General features: G+C 34.2%; 9 protein-coding genes across 9 annotated transcripts; 5 read left to right on the forward strand and 4 right to left on the reverse strand. All coding sequences in view use genetic code 12, as the record gives it.

Annotated features, from left to right (window-relative positions):
- Positions 1-736: 736 nt before the first annotated feature.
- J8A68_002847 (GAP1) lies at positions 737-2,491 on the forward strand (the record flags this gene model as incomplete). Its single annotated transcript, XM_049406640.1, has 1 exon — positions 737-2,491. One exon carries the CDS (start codon positions 737-739, stop codon positions 2,489-2,491), a length of 1,755 nt encoding a protein of 584 aa, XP_049263830.1.
- A 369-nt stretch (positions 2,492-2,860) lies between these two features.
- J8A68_002848 (uncharacterized protein) lies at positions 2,861-4,894 on the reverse strand (the record flags this gene model as incomplete). The annotated part of the gene is made up of 1 exon (XM_049406641.1): positions 2,861-4,894. The coding sequence occupies one exon, from the start codon at positions 4,892-4,894 to the stop codon at positions 2,861-2,863; it is 2,034 nt and encodes a 677-aa protein (XP_049263831.1).
- Positions 4,895-5,718: 824 nt separating this feature from the next.
- Positions 5,719-6,915, reverse strand: TFA1 (transcription factor TFIIE subunit; the record flags this gene model as incomplete). Its single annotated transcript, XM_049406642.1, has 1 exon — positions 5,719-6,915. One exon carries the CDS (start codon positions 6,913-6,915, stop codon positions 5,719-5,721), a length of 1,197 nt encoding a protein of 398 aa, XP_049263832.1.
- Positions 6,916-7,592: 677 nt separating this feature from the next.
- On the forward strand, positions 7,593-9,506 carry HCM1 (Hcm1p; the record flags this gene model as incomplete). The annotated part of the gene is made up of 1 exon (XM_049406643.1): positions 7,593-9,506. The coding sequence occupies one exon, from the start codon at positions 7,593-7,595 to the stop codon at positions 9,504-9,506; it is 1,914 nt and encodes a 637-aa protein (XP_049263833.1).
- Positions 9,507-9,688: 182 nt separating this feature from the next.
- On the reverse strand, positions 9,689-10,138 carry BUD31 (U2 snRNP complex subunit; the record flags this gene model as incomplete). Its single annotated transcript, XM_049406644.1, has 1 exon — positions 9,689-10,138. The coding sequence occupies one exon, from the start codon at positions 10,136-10,138 to the stop codon at positions 9,689-9,691; it is 450 nt and encodes a 149-aa protein (XP_049263834.1).
- A 2,560-nt stretch (positions 10,139-12,698) lies between these two features.
- On the forward strand, positions 12,699-13,826 carry J8A68_002852 (uncharacterized protein; the record flags this gene model as incomplete). Its single annotated transcript, XM_049406645.1, has 1 exon — positions 12,699-13,826. One exon carries the CDS (start codon positions 12,699-12,701, stop codon positions 13,824-13,826), a length of 1,128 nt encoding a protein of 375 aa, XP_049263835.1.
- A 550-nt stretch (positions 13,827-14,376) lies between these two features.
- Positions 14,377-16,842, forward strand: J8A68_002853 (CCR4-Not complex 3'-5'-exoribonuclease subunit Ccr4; the record flags this gene model as incomplete). The annotated part of the gene is made up of 1 exon (XM_049406646.1): positions 14,377-16,842. One exon carries the CDS (start codon positions 14,377-14,379, stop codon positions 16,840-16,842), a length of 2,466 nt encoding a protein of 821 aa, XP_049263836.1.
- Positions 16,843-17,861: 1,019 nt separating this feature from the next.
- J8A68_002854 (uncharacterized protein) lies at positions 17,862-18,857 on the forward strand (the record flags this gene model as incomplete). The annotated part of the gene is made up of 1 exon (XM_049406647.1): positions 17,862-18,857. The coding sequence occupies one exon, from the start codon at positions 17,862-17,864 to the stop codon at positions 18,855-18,857; it is 996 nt and encodes a 331-aa protein (XP_049263837.1).
- Positions 18,858-19,160: 303 nt separating this feature from the next.
- Positions 19,161-20,078, reverse strand: SAM4 (S-adenosylmethionine-homocysteine S-methyltransferase; the record flags this gene model as incomplete). The annotated part of the gene is made up of 1 exon (XM_049406648.1): positions 19,161-20,078. One exon carries the CDS (start codon positions 20,076-20,078, stop codon positions 19,161-19,163), a length of 918 nt encoding a protein of 305 aa, XP_049263838.1.
- Between the last annotated feature and the right edge of the window lie 237 nt (positions 20,079-20,315).

The raw sequence follows: 20,315 nt of genomic DNA on the forward strand, positions 1-20,315 counted from the left end.
TTTGATTGATATTTGAATGATTGTTGTAGTTAAACAAAGAAGGATAACAAGAAGAAAGGAAAGAAGAAAACACGAATAGTTTTGTTTTTAGTGGAAATCATATGCTTTTTTTGCTTATCGGTGGTAGTATGGTCTTGTCAACAAATCAAAGGTTCTACTACTGGCTGGAGTCAAAAAACGGGGTTGAAGAAATTCACGGGAAGCCAAATCCACTGGAAGAAATGAAGTTCCAGATATGGCACGGCGATTTTGTTGCTAATAGATATGAGGGTTATGAATAATCAGCGTAAAAGCGACATTCAACACGTCCGTTTTTTTCTTGGTATAGGATTTGGGACTTTCCTTAGGTCCGACAAATACAATTGTCTGGTATCTATCCACCTATTGCTATTGTTGAAGTAACCTCATTCCTCGTTAACTAGATGTATAGCGTTAGCGAGAGTTGTCGGCTATTATCATGTTTGCAGTTTGTCTCTTTTGCCTCTTTGTTAAAAAAGTTGCAGCATAATTCTGCAAAGAGCTAATAAATAAGGTTTTTGCAGCAATATTTTCTTATCAACACGGCCAAGCATTATCTTTTATATTCCCAAAAATAAACTTAAATTAGAAAGACACATTTGGTGCCAAGCTATCAAATCTCTATACTCTATCCCTATAAATATCTCTCAATTCTCTGTCCAATTTGGTCAGATAATAGAGAGAATAAATTCTATAATTTTCAGCAATATCAAGCAGAATGACAGACATAGAAAAAAACACTGCTTTTACAACATCGTCAGACGACGTTGCAACAGACAAAGCCAATAATGGTACCACCCAGACTGAACAACCATCATTAACTGGTTGGGCAAAATTTAAAGACGGATTCAAACGTGCCCATGTTGAAGATTATGGACTTGATCCTAATATGCCCGAAGTTGAGAAAATCGCAATTTTGACTGCTAGATCGGCTTTACATCGTAAGCTTAAGAACAGACATTTGCAAATGATTGCAATTGGTGGGGCTATTGGAACTGGTTTATTTATCGGTTCAGGGTCAGCGTTATCTACTGCAGGTCCAGCAGGTTTATTGTTGGGTTATATCTTGATTGGTACTATGATATACTGCACTGTCCAGTCCTTAGGTGAGTTGGCAGTCACATTCCCTATTGCGGGTGCTTTTATTACCTACAATTCAAGATTCATTGACCCATCTTGGGGATTTGCTATGGCTTGGAATTATGCTTTGCAATGGTTAGTGATCTTACCTTTAGAATTGGTTGCTGCGTCTTTGACAATCAAGTATTGGGATCCAAACACCAACTCAGCGGCCTATGTTTCTGGATTCTTCTTCTTCATTATTTCCATTAATTTCTTTGGTGTCAGGGGATACGGTGAAGCTGAGTTTATTTTCTCGGCAACTAAGGTTATTGCTATCTGTGGATTTATCATCTTGGGTATTGTATTGATTGTTGGTGGTGGCCCACAAGGTGGTTACATAGGTGATAGGAATTGGTACATTGAAGGAGCTCCATTCCCAAATGGTGCCAAAGGGGTCGTCACTGTATTTGTAGGTGCTGCCTTCGCCTTTATCGGTACTGAATTATGTGGATTGGCTGCTGCTGAATCTGACAATCCAAGAAGGGCATTGCCTAAAGCATGTAAACAAGTGTTTTGGAGAATCACTTTGTTCTATGTTATTTGTTTAACTTTGGTTGGCTTGTTGGTACCTTATGATAACCCAAGATTACTCGGTGCTTCATCAGTCGATGCAACTGCATCTCCATTTGTCATTGCTATTCAAAACGGAGGGATTCTGGGCTTGCCCTCAGTTATGAATGTTGTTATCATGATTTCCGTTTTATCTGTTGGGAATTCTTCTGTCTTCGGTTCTTCACGTACATTGGCTGCTCTAGCTGCTGCTAAGCAAGCTCCAGCATTCTTAGGTTATGTTGACAGAAAGGGACGTCCGTTAATGGCAATTTTAGTCCAGTTATCGATGGGATTCTTGTGTTACTTGGCTGCCACACCAAAGCAGGATGAAGTTTTTGGATGGATGTTGTCCATTTCTGGATTGTCTTCCATATTTTCGTGGGCTTCCATTAACTTCTGTTTAATTCGTTTCAGAAGGGCAATGAAAGCAAAAGGACGTGATACTTCAGAGTTAACATTTGCCTCTCAACCAGGTCTAGTTGGTGCATGGTGGGGAGTCTTATTGAACGTCGTCGTGGTTTGCTTACAATTCTGGATTGCGGTGTTCCCATTGAATTCCCAACCAAGTGCAAAAGTGTTTTTCAGTAACTTCCTAACTGTGCCAGTTGTTTTGTTATTCTACTTTGGTCATAAAATATACACGCGAAACTGGAGCTTGTATATCAGGACCAAGGATATTGATATTGATACAGGAAGAAGAGAAGCTGACTTGGAAGTAGTTAAACAGGAAGTTGCTGAAGAAAAGGAATATCTCAGATCTTTGCCTTTCTATAAGAGAGTATACAATTTCTGGTGTTAGGGAAACTTGTTATTTGAATATTTGAATATCTCTTTCTTTCTTTTTTGTCTATTACATAAATAAACGATCTATGCTAACCTTTATTTTTAATTTCTAAACAGATTATACCCTTGCTCGATGTTGCACTGCCTCATTTATAATTGTAATGCCGTGGTTTAGCAAAATGAAAAATTAAAAACAAGGACAATCCTATTTAGTAACTTCGATAGCATTAGGCTGATCAAGTAATGTACTATAATACTATAATTTATTAATATAGAAAAACAAAATGAAATTTTTTACTTTTATAAACAGCTATGGAAATAAAACAACAACTAATTACTGTTAATCCTAATTCATTACATACAAGACAAACCGGTATCTTATCAATCAATAATAATCATTTCCAACATAACTAAGCCTATCATCATCGTCGCTTTCGTGTTCTTCTTCTTCCAATTCTTCTAAATCTTCATCAAATGCAGATTCACTTTCTAAATCATAATCAGCTTCATTGAATTCTTGAAATCTATTTCTTTTAATTTCAACTTCGTCTTCAGATATATCTAAATCATCTTCATTACTACCACTTCCACCTTTTGAATTAGTAAAACTACCTCCATTTATATTACTCAATCTATCATAGTTCAGGTTATGCTGTTGTTGTTGATGTTGCTTATTCTGTATTATTTTTGTCTTTTGTGTTTCATCCTCCTCATCTTCTTCGTCATATTCATCCTCTTCATTTTCTTCCAATTCAATCTTTAATTCTTGTAAAATATCAAAACATTCAGCTAATAATGCATTTAAAGTTCCTTGTCCTTCAGGAATTTGATTATTTACAATAAATTTCCCATCTTTACGTAAATTATCTAATGAACCTAATTTAAATTGGAATGGATATAATTCACGTAAATTATTTAAACCTTTAACTCGTTTTAATTCCAATAAACATCTTTTAACTGTTTGTAATTGATTATGAATTGGGGATAAACTTTCACTAACAGGTTCACTACTTTCTAATAATTTATAAATTATAGAATAACATCTTCTTAAAAGATATAATATCAATGTTTGATATTTTTTAAATAATTTTTGAACCATTGGATCAGTTTTTGAAGTTATAGTTGATAATCTTATTCTTTCTTCATCAATAGTTTTTAATGATTTTTGATAAGTATATAAATCAGTTTCACGTAAAGTCCATCTTCTTGTGACTAATAAATTTTCTAAAGTTAATTTTAATTCTGATAATTGTTGATATAAAGTTTCAAATTTATAATTTAATTGTTTAAGATCTGGTGGTTGTTCTGAATTTGGTTTAGCAATTGCTAATTCTGATAATAATTTTATAACATGTTCTAAACTTTCATTATGACTATTAACACTATTATCTTGATGAATTAATACTAAATCTTCTAATAAATTATTACATTCATCAATTAATCCATTCATAATAGCTTGTAATGACTCTAATTGTTTTTTATCTTGATTAAATTGAGCTTGATTACTATAAAATTTCCCATCTGATTCATCTCTTACTGCTTCAATACTCTTTAATTCTTGTTTAATTTGATTAATTTTAATTAATAATTTTTCATGTTGTATAGTATTTCTTTTCCCACCACCACCTTGTTGTTGTTGTTCTTCTTTAATATCAGTTAAATAAGTTAATAACGTCTTTCTAACACCAATTAATTTATGATAAGTAGGTTCTAAATCCGGTGGAATATTTTTAAAATGATTTTGTAAAGTTTGATATAATACTTCACATTTATTAAGTTTATTTCTTAATAAATTCTCTTCAATTTGATGAGTTGATTTAAGAGTTGCTTCTTCATCATGCACATCATCATAATTAGAAGTATTCATAATAATATCTCTAATTTCATTCAATCTAATTCCAATTGGATGTAAATCTTCTTCAGTATAAACATTACTTTCTTGTAAATGAGTTAATAATTTCATAACTGCAGATAATGAACTATAAGTAGCAGGAGCAAATTTAATTAATCCACAAGTAACAAAACAAAGTGATAATAATTGACAAATATCATCAATTAATAAATCATTAATATTTGGTAAATTTAATGTCATTCCTTTTAATTCTTCATCTTTTCTTGTTAATTTTAAATCATATAAATAATTTAAAAATAAATCATAAATTTGATAAACTTGTTTTGAATCAATATATTTACTTCTATTATTCTTTAAATTTAATAATGTTTTATACATTATATTAAATTTTTCATACATTGGTTTTTCATAAGTTGGTATATTTTGTTTAGATGATGAATGTGTTCCACCACCACTACTACTAGTAGGTGCACCTGCACCTACTCCTGTTCCTATAGCATTACTTGTAGTACCAGCAGCAATTGGAGTATTTGGTCTTGAATGAGGTGAAAGCATTCCAGTAGCCATATTTTTATATATATTCTATATTGGTAGGGGGGGGTTAGTCAGGGGGGTTGTTTGTTCAAATATAAAAAGTAAATGTCAATTGAGATCAATCAAATATTTAATTGTCAATTGTAAATAAATAAATAACAAATAGGTGTTTAGTTGTAAATTGGGGGGAGTAGTAGTTATGGGGGGGAGAGAAGTGTGTGTGGGTTTATATTTAAATAAAATTTGTAAAGAAAAGAAGAAAGAAAAAGAAGGAAGGATAATTTTAATTCTGACAAATCCCTTTTTTTTTTCTTTGCTGCTGTTTTTGAATTCCGGGATTTAACGGGCAACTCCGTAATTTCAATAAAACACAAAGAATAAAGCTTATCTATTGGTGGTAGCGCATTGCATTGTTTGAATGTATTGTTCCAATGGAATGTTGTTTTATGAAGTGGCTTCTTTTTTACTTTGGAGAATGGTTAATATTCCTTTAATTAAAGTCATAAATTTGTAATTATCAAGAGACTTACCCCAGGTGGGTTCCAGTTTGATCATTTTTTTTTTTTTGTGTTCCACCAAATCTTCTTTTTTTTAAGTAATATGGGGATTGACATTGACCGGGGTGGACACATGGCGCTTCGCATCCTCGTTTATTGCGGGTCATCTGGAGCATCTGTTTTTTTGGCCATGTACCACATTTGGACTAATTACAATTTAAACCTTCCCCGGATAAAAAGTTTTCGAATACACTCGGCAAAGCCCGGAAAACCACCCCAATTTTCGTTTCTAATTTTTATAAAATTAACCTTTATACGAACTTTACAAGAAGCTACATACTATTATACAACTCTTTTTTTTTAAATTATATCATCAAAATCATCTTCATCATCATCATCATCCTCGTCTTCATCTTCATCTTGTTCAGCTGCCAATTGAGCATAATATGCTGCCAATGCATCTTGTGCCTCTCTATCTCTCAATTCAGTTGATGATGGCATTTGTCTATTAACTAACGATGATGGTTCTGGTGTAGTCATAACTGATGATTGCTCAGATACACCTTCATCTTCATCCTCTTCTTCTTCTCCCTCTTCTACAGCTCCCAAACTATCTTCTTCTTTCTTAACTCCTCCACCTTCTCCATTTTCTTCTTCTTTAATTCCTTCTTCTCTATCATTCTCATCCAATCTACCAAACTCGCTAGTTTGTCCAACGGTACTTCCAGAATGCCATGAAGGTAATGCATTTTGTTCCAATTTTTGTCTTCTTGATTCTTTTTCCATTTGTTCCCGTTCATAATTCTCATCATTGGCAGTAATAGAAACATGCAACGTAGCTTGTGATCTTGATGCTGCATTCTGTAATGCCAGAGACATATTTGATCTTGATCTTGAACTGATCCGATTTGAAACAGTATATGAAGCATTACTTGTAGATTGTGCAGGAATTGATTGAATTAATGCAGTTTCGAAATTATTATCTTGAATATTTGAATCATCAATAATTTTTAAATATTTAATTATTGGATCAACTTGTTTCATTAATTTTTCTAATTTTTCTTGTTTTAAACTTGCTTGTTGTGATGAATCATCTTCAATTAATACTCCTTGACATACATCACATACAAATTCGGTTTTATCTTCACTTAATAATGATATAGCATCGATTTGACTAACTTTTTTCCCACATCTTGGACAAACATATCCTTGGGGATTACCAAAACTTGACATTTCTTGTTTTAATTTATTAACAATAGAATGAACTTTCCATTTAATGGAATCAATAGCTTCAGTAACATGAATAAAGAAATAAGTACGGGTTACATACCTCTGTTGTCCATTATCTTCTCTTTGAATATGATTAATTAATAATCTATCTTCTATTAATCGATTACATAATGATCGTAATTCTTTACGTTTAATTCCTAATAAATGAATTAAATCATCTTCTGAAAGTACTGAATGCCGTAATACGGCATCTAATATTAAAACATATGGTGTACTATAAAACCCTCTACTGACAAATCTAATAAGACTTCTAACTGAATCGTCCATATGTGTTTGTTTTGCCCACTAAAAGTATATGATATTACTTTAAAAGTAAGTAATCCGATGAATAATCAGTTGAAGAAGAAGACGACAGAAGAAAAAGTAATGTTTAGTTAGTGATGTAATTTACCGCTCAGCCTAAGTAAATCTCATCATCATATTGTTCACGTGACTGGTCATGTGACGTCTGTGGATGGTAAGGTGAAACGCGACATTTAAGATTTGAATTATTTTTTCCATTTAGGAAATTTTCTTTGCATCTTCTAAAAATATTATTTATGCATTGACAAGTCCTTCTTAAAAAATAAAATGTCACCACCACTTTAAATTTTTTATTTTCGTGTTTTTTTTTTTACGCGTCTGTCTTTTTTAGCGAAGAAGGAAGGGAGACACCAAGGAGTTGTTACTTTCTCATTACACTTTTATACTATTTGAAATTGTGAAATGAATGATCATTTGATTTTTGAATGTAACATTACTTAATTTTTCTTCAACGTATTATATATTAAAGTTTTTCCCATATTTGAATAAAGTCGTCGTATTTCCATATTTTACAACTTTTCCGAATACTAAATCACCTATTCTACCGAGACATACTTACCAGTTATTATTCCATTATCAAATAGTCAAAGTTAATTTCAAACAAGCAAGATACCAAGAAGTAAGATACAAAATCATAAACTATGTCGGCTGCATCTGGGAAACCATTGCCAAGTTCAGTACTACAAGAATCAAATATATCAAACACGTTCATACCATCTAATGTAATGGACACACCTTCCAAATCAACATCTTCATCTTCCACGACTAACACCAAACTAATCACCACCCCACCCGAGACCCTGTTCATAAATCGCAAAAAGCAACCATTTCTATTTGAAACCCCCCAAAAACCATCCCATCTAGATCCAAATATCGTATTTATGAAATCTTCATATCTATCACCAGCATTCTCATCTCCACAACAACAACATCAGCTGCTGTTTATACTGACCAGCTCACCCATCAAAAAGACCAAAGGTCTTGCAGCAGCGGCCAACATTGAAGATAGTTCCAAAAGAGCATCATCACAACTGGTCCCACCACCACCAGCAACTACCAAGAAATCAAAATCAAAAGAAACTCCTCCTGCCCCAGTATTCGACATTAACTCAAATCAAAAACCACCATATTCATATGCCACCCTCATTGGAATCTCAATCCTTTGTCATCCAGATAAGAAATTAACATTGTCACAAATATATCATTGGATATCAGACACGTTCAAATTTTATAAACGAGAAGATATGGGTTGGCAAAATTCAATCAGACATAATCTTTCATTAAATAAAGCATTCATAAAAGGTGAAAAATCAAAAGATGGTAAAGGGCACTTTTGGTGTATTAAACCCGGATGTGAGGAACAGTTTTTGAAAAGTAGGAGTTTGAAGAAGAGTTCGTATCATGAAGTTATGGATCAGATTAAACAAGCAAGTAAATTCAAAGCTGACAAAGAGGCCCAAGCTGCCGAGGCTGCGAAAATTGAAGCTGTGGCTGCAGAGGAAGGAGCTTCCAGGCGGGAAGATGCGAAAGGTTCAGATGGTGAAGGAGATGGGGAAGAGAATGATACTCAGATAGATGATGCTCCGGTTGGGAAGTTTTCGTGTATTTTCTCTCAGGGGAGTACATTCAGAAATATGCCTGCATCATCTCCAAACTACACGCGCAAGAGGAAAATACGCCTCAAGAAAGATCGTCATAACAGTAATAGCAATCACTCAGACCGATCCGACTATGAATACGATTACACTGACGAAGAAATACAAGACGATGATGAAGATGATGATGAGAATGATATTACTCGTGTATTAGATCCTGCGCTCAAGAAACAACAAAGAAGAAATACTCCATTACAAGCACCTTGGAATTCAACTAAACTGGATTCAGCAATCACTCCAAATGCTTTCAATGCACCTCAATTCCTAATTACTGATTCACCAAATAAACCATTATTAGCTGGAAAGAACCTCACATATACCTCATCATTTAGTTGTAATTCGAATTTTGAACTATCTCCAATACGACCAGCTGCCACGGGACCACTTTTGGAACCATTGACACCTGCCAACAATAATATTTATCAACAACAACAGTATTTGCATACTCTGCAGCTGCATCATCTGCACCTGCATGTGAGAAATAGCTTGCAAGGAGGAATTCAATCGAAATCACGAACACCTAAATCCAGCAATAATATCTTGAAGACCCCATTAAGAAATATCCGTACTCCGCAGACTAATTCGATTATAAGAAAATTATGGAATTCTCCCTCATATTTAGATGATTTTTATTATAGTCCATTACTCAACAATAATCATCAGATTAATTTATTGAATACTAGTAATGCAAGTGTGAAATCAACTAGTGGGAGTTTGTCTTCTTATGATGATGATGATATGATCTTGAGGAATTTACAACATGATCATGTGGGTATACAATCGTCGCCTGTGTTGGATAGGGGAACTAATAGTACTGGGGAATCTGATGGACTGCAACAACTTGAAGATAGGAATAAGAATTTATATCAGGATTTGAAGAAGGTGAATGATGAAAAGTGAGGTGATTATCGCGGGAATGGGTTTTTTATTTATAGTGGGTTATATATCAATGGTTTTTTATTTTTCAGATTGTTTATTTAATTGTATTCTGGCTCTTTTTTATGCTTCTTCCTATAGCTTTATAGTTTGCTTTTTAATTTAATTTAATAATTTGTATCATTACAATTGTAAGTTTCCATCGGTCAATCAGTAGAAGCACACCCCTTACATCCACAAGTAATACATTCAGTCTTAACTTTTTCAGGATCATTCTCAATAAGTTTCTCCTTCGGCACACGACATATACAAGTCCCACCATAATTCTTCTCTACTATACATTGAACACAACATAATTTTTCATATCCTGGTTTTTTCCATTTTGCAATCAAATCTCGGTTTACATAACTTTGCAAAAGTAACCAATCATAAAGATCACGAGATATCTTTTGAGAATTATATAAGTCATAAACATATCTTGATATTTGATGATTTAATTGAAATACTTTCCATAATGAACTATGTTTACTTTTGGTTTTATCTTGATCTGATTGAGCTTGTTTTAATTTAGAAAGGAATTTAGTTAATGTTGGTTCTATTTTGGAATATCCTTCTGGAGGTGGACCATTCTTCTTTATCTTTTTCGTTTTAGGCATTTTCCAGTTGTTTATTTACTGTTTATATGTTTATTGGAACGAATGATGTATTATCTACAGTTTTGAATGCATTTCTATGGGTTGCCCTTTTTTTTTCCAGCCATTAATCAAGGACCTCATCATCAAGCAAGGACTCACTTCACCGACGTATTTAAGACACATCGGAATAAGCTATAGAAAACAAATTAAACCAGACCAATATTATTAAGCTAGATAATGTCAAACCTCTTAATATAGCTTCCTGCTTCACCAAAACTAAAAAAAGAATGTTTGTGTCCTATCACTGCATCGAACATCAGATCCCAAAATAGCAAAAAAAATCGACAAAATTTTCAGTAAAAGTTCTAACCAACTACGCCAAATTGACGCAAGGTGAAGAAAAAAGTGTTAACTAATTGGGTAATCGGGGCATGTCACGTGAATCTCAAGTGAAAGTCATGTGACCAAATTATTCGGCCGAAACATTTGCAAACTCCAATAGAGGCTGTAAGCAGCTAGCAAGTAACCGATATATGTATTTCAATTCTATAAAAACTATATTCACTAGTATTCATCATATTCTTAAGTGTATTTCATTGATTTAAATTTTTGCAGCACTGCTTTTTTAAAAAATTTACAAAAATGTGTTGCAAAAAAATATTGATTATTGTATCAACTAGTGGAACTTTTGCTATTGACTCTAGGGGTTTTCAAGCAGGGCATGACGATGAAAGACAGCGAAGAACGTCCCAGGTACACATTTGGATAGACAGCAGTTTTTGATGCGTTGAGAAGTTTTCCAAAAGTTTACAAATGGAAGTTTACAAATAGGGCCGTACATAACACAAGTTTACAAATGGTAGCTTACAAACAGAAGCGTTCAATATGAAATTCCAAAATGCAAATTTAACAACAGGAGTTTACCTAATGAAGCTTACATTCAGAATTTAAATGAGAGGCTCCTAAACATGCTTTTTCCCAATAGCGGGTTGCTTACAAACGGGAATTGGCAAAGTCAAGTGAGTGAGGGACTTAATGAGTTACAAGTAAGGCATGGATCAATGAAAGGAGTCCAATCCCCGCAGTAACCAAGCGACTGATTGTATTAACTGGTCGTTTCTTTTTGAGGACCATACATACTCAAATAAATCTGACTATAGCTTATCAGATAGTAGGCCCAGATATAGCATTACAAAGTTACAGTTGGAACGCTTTACATTTCAATAGATATAAAGTAGCTTATATTATTCTCAGTTAATCACCGTGGTCTTCTTTTTAAAATGAAATGTTTTGACATGAAGTACAGAAGCATGAGGTACAGCAAAAGATCAAAAATTGTGATAAAATAAATGCTGACGGATGATGACTCCATACGCCTTACGTGTGTCTTCCCCTCCTTTGTGAGCTGGCTAATAAAGGAGCCGAGGTAATAAGCAGGTACATAGAACGATTTGGTTATCTGACGACGTAATCTGCGGTCTGAGACAAAACCCCGGGGCATCCTGGTTTATGGCAGTGCAATTTTGTGCTACTAAATTTAGAACAATAGACAACAATAGCTGGCATCTAAATGCTACCAGTTAAGTTAAAAGGCGGGGCAATTCCATGATATCCAGTCAACCGGCCACTAATCGGCTCCTTTAGTAATGCCGAGCAAAGTGATTACAAATCAGGGCTAGCAATGTTTGGTGTTTTTCTGGTCTAAAGCTCATGGAACAATGAACGGGCGAATAATTTTAAGCGAGATGGTTCCAAAATCATTATTTTTGAGAGAAAGTCATTTGGATAGGCTGCGAAAGAAAAAGGAAAGGTCAACGAATGAGGCTATACTTTCAATTATTTTGATTATGGGTGAATCCGATTGTTGCGAAATAAGATCAAGTGGCTATTTCATTTAATCCCCACTGCACAAAATGATCATAAGCCACACTTCAATATATAATCTATATTTAGTTGCATGCGATGAATTTAGTTAATCTAGAGCCAGAACATCCGTTCATACTAGATACGGCCCTATCGTATTTCCATCAGCCGTTCCTAATTGCCTATCGGCCATAGGAGCAAAAAAAAGTCCAAGAATCTTGATACTTATTGTGTGGATCTAATTATCCTTTCGGCCGGACCATCTTCTATGCAGTATTCCATAAAAAAAAGCTTAAAAGTAGAAAGTGTGATACACCCACTCGTAATTGGATTTGTTGGAACAACAATTTTCGTGTCAGTTAGAAACAAATATAAATATCACTTCAGAGTTTTAGCAATTTCTTGCAAGCTTTGTAACATTCATTTTAAAGTATCATATAGAAAGAAGCCTTTAATTATTGAGATTACAACAAGATAATCAACCAACACTTTTAAAGCCAAGATCAAGCGCATCCCAACTGCAAACAATCGGGATTGAAGCAAATCTAACAATAAGAAAAATATTTCTCACCCCACCTAACTCCGCCAAAGAATCAAAAATTCTGAAATTATTTAAAAAGGCCAATACGATCCCTTTATTTTGTGATCATTACGAATTATTTATATGAAATATTGTTTCCCATTAGTATTGAAAAGACGACTACAACTATCAACAGCCATGATGAATTCGATGAGACCAACCACCGCCATTAACAGGGACATGAGTCTTAAACATGCAAACGTTCCAGATGACTATGATGCAACCAAATATCGTCGATGGGTTACATTAAATCCTCCTCCTATAGACTCAAAGAATAAAATCTCAGTCATGTCATATAATCTATTGTCTAGGCATTATACGTGGCATCAAGTGTTTGGATACTTAGAACCAGAATACCTTGATTGGACAACATATAGATTCCCACTTATAAATAAAACCATATCTCAACTTAGATGTGATATCATGTGTTTCCAAGAGATGGAATATTATGTGTATAAACATTCTTGGAGTAAGAATTTCCCTGATGCAAATTATGAAAGTTATTTTGTCAAGAAATCTTTACCAGGATATTGGGGAGGTAAATCAACCGAGTTCATTGATGGAGTTGGAGTCTTTGTAAATACCAATAGATTTGATGTACTTGACAAGAGGGAAATCAATTTTGGAGAAGATATCTTATTAAATAAAAGCTCCTACCATTTCACAGATGATTTAATCAAGAGAGTGATACCTCGAAATACAGTTGCATTATTACTTAAGTTGTATGACAAGATTGCAGACAAGATTGTGTATGTAACCAATACCCATTTATATTGGTCACCAGAGTATAATGATGTCAAGGCTTTACAGACAAAGATTCTACTCACAACATTGCATAATTATATAGACACTCCCGATCCTAACATAATATTGTTAGGGGATCTAAATTCCAACATTAGATCAGATGTATTTAAATTGTTAAGTACAAAAGGGATCAATATTACTGAATCTCAGAATTTTGCTGGCCATGATTATGGAGATAACAATTCATTGATCAATGAAAAGAAAGAAATTGAAAACCCATTTGAATTTGTAAATATCTATGATTCATTATTGAAATCTCAACGATTAAATTTCACAAGTTATACATCAAGTTTGACTGATGTTTTAGACCATATTTTCATTAGCAAACAAAATTTTAAAATCGTTAAAGTACTAAGTGAGGTTGATGAACAATATTGCTCTAGTTGTGCAATTAAAGGGTTCCCTAATCAACAATTCCCTTCTGATCATATTCCATTGGTTGCAGAAATTAGTTATAATTAATTACATTTTTGTATTTTTGCATTTTCTGATTTATGTAGTTAGTTTTTCATAGTTAAAACATTTATTAATACACATTCGTCATTATCATAGAAAGAGAAACTTTGCTCCACTCTAAATCATTAAACTTCATCCCCAGCCCATACTCCATTCATCGTATGACCTTAAATTGATTTTTTCAAGTGCCTAATAAGAAGTCGTGCAAAATATTCAAAATATGTTGAACCCAAAAAAAAAACTTCTCTTTACAACAAAGAGGCAAAGTTCAGTTGATGTTGTAAAAATCAGAGAGAGAGAGACAAGGAAGTATCTAGAAATTATATTATTATCAAATATTATCGCTTTTGAACATCATTTAATTAACAAGTTTACCCCAAAGTAGAACCAAGCTCAAGTGAATTATTTCAAAAAGAAAGTGTCGTGTGTGTGTGTCTTGTTTTTGTTTCAATTTTCAAACTCCTTTTAACAACCCAGTGGAATATCATCTAGAGTATCAAATATATGACAATAAGGGATAGATAAGACAAAAATATCATAAAAGCTTGGAAATATTATGAACGTAACGAATAAATATCAACATGCGCAAGTTCAAGGGCAACCTCAAACCAACTTGCAAGCCCAACAAATCCTTCTCCAACAACTTCACCAAGGGCAGAACCAACAACAACAACAGCAACAGCCTCCTCCTCCACAACAGCAACAACAGCAACAACCAACAGCCGGTGGATTAGGTGCTGGTTTTCAACAACCCGAATCATTTAATGAAAACTTGAATCAAAATATGTATCAAGGAAACTATGGAAGAACACAACTATCTCAACAATTACAACAGCAATTCTTCCCACAGTTCCAGCAAAACCAACAGCAGAGCCAGACGAACACTCTGCAATTGCAACAAGCATATCAACCTCAGCAGCAATTGCAACAACAATACCAGGCATCACAACAACAACAGCAAGTGCCACGTCAACCTCCTCATCTTCAACAACAATTCTACAATCAACAGCAAGCTGCAGCACTCCAAGCTCAACAGCAACAACAGCAATTAGCCCAACTTCAACAACAACAACAACAGCAGCAACAGCAACAACAACAACAAGTTCAACAACAGCAACAAGGTACTCCTCTTCAAAAAATGGCTACGCTTTCTGTCGACAATCCAAATTCTATGTTTTGGCAACATCAACAACAGTTATGCCAATTATCCAGAAGCTCAAATATTCCTCATTACTATGCAAGGCAATATGCGTCCAACTCCAGAAAGAATAAAAATCCTTATAGTGAAGTAAAATCTGTAGGGTTGATCGAAGCTACCAGAGCCATTGTAACAGCATTGGAAGAACAAGAAAAAGCAAAGAAAGGGATTGATAGACAAGGAACCAGCACACCAACTCCTAGTTCTGCGTTAATGCATAATAAAAAGCCGTCACAAGACCTTGATGATGATTCTATGGAGGAACAAAGAATGAGACTTAAAACTCAAGGGAGACAACTATGGTGTCAATTGGATTTAAGTGGTCAAGGGTTAGTAAATTTATCACCAAAGTTATTCCATTATGATTTCTTGGAATCTTTATATTTGAATAATAACAAGTTGACTAGTATTCCTACTGCCATATCCAGGTTAAGATCTTTGAGGACTTTGGATTTATCACATAATAGACTTAATGAACTTCCATCGGAGCTTGGATTGTGCTTCAATTTGAGATATCTTTATTTATTTGACAACAATATCAAGACCTTACCAAATTCCTTTGGGAATCTTATTGAACTATTATTTTTGGGAGTAGAAGGCAACCCATTAGATTTAAATATTGCTAATTTGATTGCTGAAAAGGGAACCAAGGAGTTAATTTCTACGTTAAGAGATCAAACGACAATTACCAAAACACCAAAACCAAGACCTTGGTATTCTTTGGATGATGATGGAGAAGTAGCAGATAGTACAGAATCATTCAAAAATGAAACGGAGCCTGATAGCTTTACTTTATTATCTTACAACACGTTATGTCAACATTATGCTACTCCAAAAATGTATAAATTCACTCCTTCTTGGGCATTAGAATGGGATTATAGAAAGAATGCTCTCGAAAGAGAAATCTTAGGTTATGGTACAGATATTGTTTGCATGCAAGAAGTAGAAACTCAAACATATAGTGATTTCTGGCTTCCGCTCATGACAGCAAACGGTTACAAGGGTGTATTCTTCTGTAAAACAAGAGCTAAGACAATGAGTGAAGCCGATGCCAAAAAGGTTGATGGATGTGCCACATTCTTCAAGGCCGACAAGTTCAATTTGATTCAAAAGCAAAACTTTGAATATAGTAGTGTCTGTATGGGTTCTGATAGATATAAGAAGACCAAAGATATGTTCAACAGATTTATGAATAAAGATAATACCGCATTGATTTGTTTCTTGCAACATAAACAAAGTGGAGAAAATATAACAATTGTTAATACACATTTGCATTGGGATCCAGCATTCAATGATGTTAAAACCTTGCAAGTTGGTATCTTATTAGAAGAAATGAAAGACACACTTAAGAAGTTCCTTCGCACCACTTCTATGGAAGAAATTAAGAATGCCACCTTGCTTATTTGTGGTGATTTCAATTCCGTTAAGAATAGTGCAGTTTATGAATTATTTTCAACTGGTGCTTCTGTTAACCACGAAGATATGGCTGATAGAGATTATGGTAAATTTACGGAAGAAGGGTTTAAGAATGTATTTAAATTGAAGTCTGCATATGAAACTTTAGGCGAATTGCCATTTACAAATCTTACACCTGCCTTCACTGATAATATTGATTATATTTGGTATTCTACTGCTGCCTTGCAAGTGAAGGGATTGTTAGGAAAAGTAGATGAAGATTACGCAAGCCAATGCATTGGTTTCCCAGATGCTAATTTCCCATCCGATCATATTCCAATTTTAACGAAATTTCAATTCAAGAAGAGTAGTACCAAGAAACCAGATTTCAAACCAGACTTTAAGACTGGACCTTCAAGAAAAACTTAGCCTTTTACTGTAAGGCTAACATGTCATCGTTTTTATTTGATTTGTTTCATGATTTTGTATATTATTTTGTGTTTATCTGTTTGTTTGATTTTTTACCTGTTTGATGCTTTTAAGTACCCCCAACCAACTTATTTTTTTTATAGAGGCGTGTATTTTGAGATGAAGGCACTAATGTTTTTAAGTATCATATTGTTATGTACCATTAACCCTGACTTTTAGTTATTTGCATACATCCTATTCATTTCATCCATCTTACAATTTTTATTTGCTTTGATGCTTTTTAACTATTTACTACCTTGGTTTCATTCACCCTCACATTGTAACGTTTTATAATGTATATATTTATTGTCTCGTTCAAGAATATATATCAGTTTTCAGTAACATGTCGTCTCTCTCACCAAAATCTAAAAATAGTAACCAGATCGGAATCGCTGGTTTATTTTTACATGTTAGACACTATTTCCATTTCATACTGCATAAAAGAGACTATATACTACAGCACCATCAAAATAGCCAAGAAAACAATATTCATACATAATGCAACTTAGTGAAAGTTAAGATTCCATAGTCAAGAAGCCCAACACCTAGTTCTCAACTCCGTGAGAAATCGCGGAGTGGAAGACCCAAACAGTCGAATGTAGAGAGCGTTAGGTTTAAGATTCCATAGTCAAGAAGCCCAACACCTAGTTCTCAACTCCGTGAGAAATCGCGGAGCGGAAGACCCAAACAGTCGAATGTAGAGAGCGTTAGGTGGGGGCGCAGGTGCAGAAAGAACAATAAAGGATCGATCACAAAAACCGTTTTTTTCCGAAATTTTCAGCGACTGGGCATGAAACTGCAACGTTGCATCCAAGACCCACGATTACTCATTATTTCATATTTGCCTAACCACAAGGTATAAAATGATTCACCTCACCTTCTGACACCCACATTCTTATTTCATGTTCTTTTTTAAATACTTCTTTTTCTTCTTAATAAAATGTAGACGATTAGTTATCACATACTAACTGACTATAACTATGACCAAACAATCTCTCTTAGTTCCTACTCAAGATGACTATGATGACGCTCACGCTGATACTGAAGCTGAATTAAAGTACCACGAAACTTTTAGAACATTCCTTAAGGACGAAAAGGATGAGAACGGAAACTGGGTCTACCCATGGTCTTTTGAAGTAGTTCAAGGGTTTTTCAAACAATCAGATCCTGCTACCAACGATTTGAAATTCAACTATGCCTGGGAACACATGGGCCGTTTGAAATCATGGGAAGATATAATTTCTGAATTGAAAGAACTCAACGACAACGCTAATGAGAATGAATCTTATAAATTAATCTTTTGTGCTAGACATGGCCAGGGGTATCATAATCTTATTGTTCAAAAATATGGTATTCAAGCTTGGATTGATAAGTATCACGCATTATCAACTGATGGAGAATATACTTGGGCTCCAGATCCAAATTTGACCGAGACTGGTGTCAAACAATCGGAAGAAAACAACGAACTTTGGAAACAAGAGTTGAGTTTGGGTGCTCCTATGCCTAGTAAATTCTTTGTTTCTCCTATGCAAAGATCCAGTAGAACATTTGTCAACACATGGGATGATATCAAGCCAAAAGATGTGCATCCGGTGGTCAAAGAAAAGATTAGAGAAACTCTTGGAAAGAACTTATGTGACCAAAGATCACCAAAGCGTGTTATCGACGAAAGATTTGGTAAGTATGGATTCATTACTGATGAGTTGGTTGAAGAAGATATTTACTTTACTGAGACTAGAGAAACTATGGTTGAACAATCAATTAGAGTCAACCAATTCGTGCAAGAATTATTTGAAAGTGATGTAACTAATGGTATCGTTGATAAAGAAAAGAAGCAAGCTCACACATTTATTTCAACTACTTCACACGCAGGAACAATCAGATGTTTTATCAATGTTTTCCAACATAGACATTTTACAATCTCAACTGGTGGAATGATCCCAATTGTAGTTAAGGCAACCAGGAGGCTGGACTAATATAGCTAATAGATTTAATAGAAAAGCTTTATAAATTGAAATAGAAAATAATTATTAATTTTGAACATTTAGTCTCGTCTCTGTTGCAATAGGATATGAACGAAGCATGACTTCTCTATTATACTCTATTATGTATAGGAAATAAAGTTCTGCAGTCATTTACTTCAAGGTGTTGCATTGAAGAAGAAGTGTTGTTAAAAAATAAAATTGGGGGTTGCAAAGCACAAACTATACTCAATATGCTGTACACCAGCTAACTATTGTACCTCTGTTGAATCGAGAGAGAGATACCTTGCTAGAAATCTACTTATTAACTAGCTCTGAAATTTGTCTGATTTCAGCCGGACCTGTATTACAACACCCACCAATTATCCTTACATTTTTGAACTCTAGCCATTTGAAAACCTCTTGCTTCCATCCACTATGATCTATGTCCGGGTCTTCGAATGGGAAATTTGGGTATAATATCAAGGGGAGACCATCTATCTCACTGATAATTTCATTGATTAAATCGAAATGAGTACAATTAATTCCCAATCCAATAAAATATTTGTTATCCCTTAGTTCCTTTTGCAAACAGGTGACCAACTCTTGGATTGGAGTTCCATCCACCATCTCTCCTACCTTGATACAATTAATGCTGACATAAAATTCCTTCTTGATGTTCAATCTCTTCATTATGTTAATAACAACTTTTACCTCATTGAATCTTGGCATTGTTTCAAACCCAATTACATCTACTTTTTTATTCTCAACAAAGAACTTAATCATTGGTAAGTGATGCTTCTCCAAGTCCCCATTGGAAGCATCCCCATAATCTCCAGTATATTCAGAAAAATTACAAAGATAAGTAGCATATGGCCCAACAGATCCCACTATTACTTTCTTAGACTTTCCTGATTTCCTTATTGCTTCTTGAGCCACGTCAATTGATTTGTTCCATAAATCCAAGATTTCCTTGTCATTTAGATTTGTATACTTTCTCAAGCTGGCGTACGAAATTTGATAAGTCGAAGTAGTTATTATGTCAGCACCCAGATCAAGATAGTTGGAATGCACTTGTTCAACTAATTTGGGATCTTTCAACAAGACCATCCCTGACCATAATGGGTTTCCTTTTGGTTGAATTGGAGAATCCTTGGGTAAGTGATTCTCCAATTCTGTACCTAAAGCTCCATCTAAGACCAATCTTTTCTTTTTAAGCAATTGTTTGATTTTCATTTCGTGCAATTTAACAGAAAGATACAGCTAAAATCGAAGAATTATGAAATCAATTGGCTTAAGGGTTGGGAAGAATTTCGGTACCGGGCTCGTTTTAGCGAATGCGAATTACGTAATATAACTTGAACTTCATAAATGGACATCTACCCACAACATTGTCACTGTAATAAACACACTTCCTGTTTATGAAAAGAGACTCTATTCCAACCCCAAAGTAGAAGAGCCTTTCAAGAAAAT

The sequence above is a fragment of the Hemisphaericaspora subhashii genome (genome assembly GCF_019202705.1).
Source record: "Hemisphaericaspora subhashii strain CBS 10753 chromosome Unknown scaffold13, whole genome shotgun sequence".
Classification (NCBI taxonomy): domain Eukaryota; kingdom Fungi; phylum Ascomycota; class Pichiomycetes; order Serinales; family Debaryomycetaceae; genus Hemisphaericaspora; species Hemisphaericaspora subhashii.